The sequence below is a fragment of the Amyelois transitella genome, chromosome Z (genome assembly GCF_032362555.1).
Source record: "Amyelois transitella isolate CPQ chromosome Z, ilAmyTran1.1, whole genome shotgun sequence".
Lineage (NCBI taxonomy): Eukaryota > Metazoa > Arthropoda > Insecta > Lepidoptera > Pyralidae > Amyelois > Amyelois transitella.
This window is the reverse complement of record NC_083535.1, coordinates 7,875,538-7,880,327: the sequence shown is the minus strand read 5'-3', so window position 1 is coordinate 7,880,327 and position 4,790 is coordinate 7,875,538. Positions and strand designations below refer to the sequence as shown.

The 4,790-nt window shown below is 35.9% G+C and overlaps 1 protein-coding gene across 1 annotated transcript; it reads right to left on the bottom strand.

Annotated features, from left to right (window-relative positions):
* Nucleotides 1–1,718: 1,718 nt before the first annotated feature.
* Nucleotides 1,719–4,700, bottom strand: LOC106133869 (putative peptidyl-prolyl cis-trans isomerase dodo). Its single transcript, XM_013333722.2, has 3 exons — nucleotides 4,434–4,700; nucleotides 3,093–3,308; nucleotides 1,719–2,706 (listed from the first exon to the last, which is right to left on the bottom strand). Exons 1-3 carry the CDS (start codon nucleotides 4,492–4,494, stop codon nucleotides 2,486–2,488), a joined length of 498 nt encoding a protein of 165 aa, XP_013189176.1. The 5' UTR covers nucleotides 4,495–4,700; the 3' UTR covers nucleotides 1,719–2,485.
* Between the last annotated feature and the right edge of the window lie 90 nt (nucleotides 4,701–4,790).

Genomic DNA, 4,790 nt, shown 5'->3' with positions numbered 1-4,790 from the left:
AGATGGCGGCTATGATGGCGGAATGGCGGCTTCCTACACGTAGCGGCATTTAGTGGAGTAATTCTGTTCAAAATATTTTTATTGAATAAATACGTCTTTAAATTTACTATTTATATAATAAAGGTACTATTATATAATAATAATTTAAAAATGTTTTCGTTAAACTGTAATAGTTGATAAATTGTCCAGTTTTAATAAACGCGCGAAAATTTGAATAAAAGCTATACTATAAGTGATCCAGCTGTGGAGATGCTGGTGTGTATGTTCTGCGCTGTGTGCTGAATTACATTACATATTATCCTTGTAACTGCCAATATATCGAATCGAGATGACAGATAAATGAGATTATCACCTACAAATACTGAACAATTGTGTTCATTGAGAAAGATGTCTGTCTATCCGTCCTGCATCGAACCCTTTTTACCTATTGTACCTATGTATATTTGTTATATATATATATTTATTGGTTTCTTTATATTCGCTCTTACAATTACGGATTACGACGTAATCATGCGTGAGGAAACCACAAACGATCACACACCAGTATGACTATGGTTACTTTACATGCATTATCAATCACTGGTCCAAAGAAGAAGACGTTTACCCTGAACAGTCAGCCCTCGAGGTTGTAAGCTGTGCGCGTCAAGCACGCCTTTACCCACAACATTATTTTTTATCATTCATTTTTGATTTCGAAATTGGGATTCGTCGGAATGCAGCGAAAGCGGCCGTGATGGGCGTTGTCCAGGGAAGCATCGGGAGCATAATGAGAACGTTACAAACACCCACCTAGATTGGAGGTGGAACGGTTTTAATTTTGCAGGCGCGTGTGCCACCTACCTCACATAACAGTTCAGCATCCGATGGCGGAGAGACGCGTTCTTTTCACGTGGTAATCCTACTACTATTATAAAGGCGAAAGTTTGTATGGATGTATGGATGTTTGTTACTCTTTCACGCAAAAACTACTGAACCGATTACCATGAAATTTGGTATGTAGGTAGCTGAAGACCCAGAATAACACATAGGCTACTTTTTATCCCAGAGTTCCCGCGGGATTGATAGGGTTTCCATGCGGACGAAGTCGCGGGCGGCCTCTAGTAACTTTTATAAAAAGAGAACCAGCCTTCAGTTGATAACCCCTTTGATGGTTTAGTTGACAGCTCGTCATTTTACGTATTTCGGCATTATCTTAATACGTCGCATTATTATCACGTCTCTTGACTTAACTAGACAACATCTCCTACTTGTCTCATGCTGTATTGCGTCACTTTCGCAATTCGTCCATTGTACAAGAAGGCATAAAAGCAGATTATTCTAATATTTTATTATGAACAAAAATAGAAAATAATAAACACTTTCCTGAAAACCGCATCAGAATCGGTTCAGTGAATCGCGGACAAACATACAGGTCAAACATTACCCTGCAAAATGTCGGATGTCACGTCGTGTCGTCAGCAATAGTATACTTATTATATCAAATGTCACATATTTAAGACAATAAAATTATAAAGCAATAAAATAATTATTTTTAGTGCTTCTGCGTAAAATATTTTTATGGAATAACCTAGTTAAATTGGTTCCTAAGTTTTATTTTTAAGCGCGTACCCCTACGAGTGGCATTGTGAGGTTCTCTAAAAATAGACAATTCTGAAAGTGTATGAAGAGAAGAGTGAAAATAGACGACAATTGCGGAAGTTAACTGAAAACAACATATATCAAGTCAACAGTTTATCTTTTTCTATTCTTACTAAAATACAATAGGCATATAAAAATCATAAGCAAATTGTTAAGAGTACCCACATATATATGTTACTAAATACCTATAGATGAAAACGCTTTTCAGGAATGACACGATAACAATCTTAATACAATCCTGTACTTAATAGGTTTAATTGTTACAAGCTTATTCCTAATCACGTAATCTGTTCATTTCTGAACTAATTAACTGTGAACTACATATAAAAGTATAAGTATGTACCAGTTCTGATATGGTTTGAATACGAAACTAGTATCCCATTACACATACTATGATGGTATGTACACTATATATAAAACTAGCGACCCGCCCCGGCTTCGCACGGGTGCAAAATTCGGAAAAAATTATACATAAAAACCTTCCTCTTGAATCACTCTACCTGTTACAAAAAACCGCATCAAAATCCGTTGCGTAATTTTAAAGATTTAAGCATACAGACAAACAGACTAAAATAGTAACTTTGTTTTATACTATGTAGTGAAAAAGGATATTGGCTCTGAAATAAAACATATAATAATAGACACTGGCAAAACTACAAAATAAATTATAATAAGTTTTACACTCAAAAACTTAACATAATAAATAGAAAAAACAAGAGTTTCATTAATAAGATGTGGCTGTACTATTGCGCAATCATGTGCCTATGCATGATTTCTGACCCGAGTTCTTCACAAGAGAGTAGACACAATTGACTTGGGGGCCAGGGTGATGACGATGCTTGTGAATTCATGCAGTACGGAGAATTATGTGACATCCAGAATCAGTCTCCACTATTTGACTCAGCTGACCAATCCTTAATCTAAAAGCCGCATCTTCGAAAGGTTTCTGCATCTGACCCCTCTTAAAAAATCCAAGATCTCCATCACGACTTGCAGATGAGCAGTCAGAATATAGTTTGGCTAATTCTCCAAAAGTGGCCTCCTTGTTAACAATCTTTTGGCGGTATTCTGAAATTAATACAAAAGAATTGATTAAGTAACTATACATATAATTATTATTGATCCAACATGTATTATATGAAAATATTTTCATACATATATATAATCACGCCTTTTTCCCAGAGAGGTAGGCAGAGACTACATCTTTCCACTATCTCTGCTTACTTCTTTCACTTCATAAACATTCATAACTCTCTTCATGCATGCCAAGAATTGTTTCAAAGTTTGCTGCAGTAGGTATTTTTATAATTAAAAGTCTGGAGAAGGACATAGGTACTTTTCAGCCTGGTAAAAATTTAGTTCCCTTGGAATTTTCGATTTTTTTATTATTATTTTTAAGTGTTAAATTCTACTCACTCTATACAGCATAATAAATCATTATATTTTTCACATACCATTAAGAATTTCAAAAGCTTCTTCTTTGTTTCTAGTAATATTTTTTTCGCGCCATGATGATGGCCTGCGGCTTCCGGCGTGTTTCACAAGAAGATGAGAGCAGCAGACTTCATCCGGGAGACTGGTGTCATCCTCATCTTCATCAAGAGAAGCTGGACCATCAGGTTTGTCCCACTGAGATTTTCTTGTGTGTTTGTTTAAGTAATAAGTCATCCCTGAAATTAACAAGATTTATATCAAACTTGGTATAAATGGCAGATAATTGACGGAAAAGTTACTGGTTCACATGGAGCAACTGTCATCTGACTTCTGTAGTCTTTGCAGGGCAAAAGCTAGGCTATACAAGGTTCGGTCTAGCCACCGTTGTATCCTCGTCACTCTGGAGAGGAGCCTGGGGCATGCTTTTGACCATGGATCCTGGATTGGGTGAATCAGGTTTTTACCCAAAGCGACTCCCATCTGACCTCAGCAACCTTTGCAGGTAAATCTAACCTGTATTGGATTACCTGTATCAAATAGCAGGTGCCCATTGGCGTGACTTTTGTCTACAATAAATCTAATAAACTCAACTCACTATTTATGATTGGCCTAGGTCTTGGATTTTTATCAAGTAATTATTATAAAGTATAGTATAGTTGAGTTAGTATCTCCTAACACAAGTTTCGAACTTACTTCAAGGATAACTCAATCTGTGTGTTCCATATATTGAGTTATCCTTGACTTGAAAATTTTGACGGCCTCTGTGGCTCAGCGGTAGTACGCTTGTCTGTGACACCGGAGGTCCCGGGTTCGAATCCCGGTCAAGGCATGATGAGAAAAGAACTTTTTCTGATTGTCCTGGGTCTTGGATGTTTATCTATATAAGTATTTATTATAAAATATAGTATCGTTGAGTTAGTATCTCGTAACACAAGTTTCGAACTTACTTCGAGGCTAACTCAATCAGTGTAATTTGTCCCGTATATATATATATATTTTTTATTTATTGGCTTACATTTTAAGTCGCAATAGATGCGGGTTCTATTGTACTACCATGTCGTGTATGCAATAGTTTTAAAGATATTATCACTGCAATTTGAGTGGACAAAAGTATAGGAGCCAGTAGACATTGCTTGATCTTTTTAAATTATAATGCGGTGATATTTACAAAATTATTGTTGACACAACAAAGTGGCTCGGAACAATAGGGATTTAATTAGCATCTTTATCTTAAAATCATAAATAAATGATTTATCATTTCAAAATTCTGAACGCCCTTTTAGTAAAGGTACTAACTTGCTTAGGAAATAGAGGTACACCTAGCTAATAAACGCAGAAAAATTTATAAGATATGTACTAACCAGTGGTTCTACTTTTGCGTGCCTCCCATCCTTCGGGCAATGTATCATTAGGGCTAGTCATGTTAAATGAAAATTTGTATCACTCCCAAAAAGTAAAGATATTTGTATGAAATCAATGTAAAATCTTTATTTTGCAAAGATCCCTGAAGCCCTATTTATTCATTCACAATCACGAACTACAACGCCTAATTCTCTTTTTTAACTCTTCTCTACAAAAAAATGACATCTAAGCGATTGATTGACTGAACTCTCCCTCGATTTCAAATTCCAATCCAATGATGAAACGGAAATCGTAGTGTTGTACGGAGTAACAAATCGATAAGCATGGCGGTTCTTAATTCGATTTATTTAACCCCG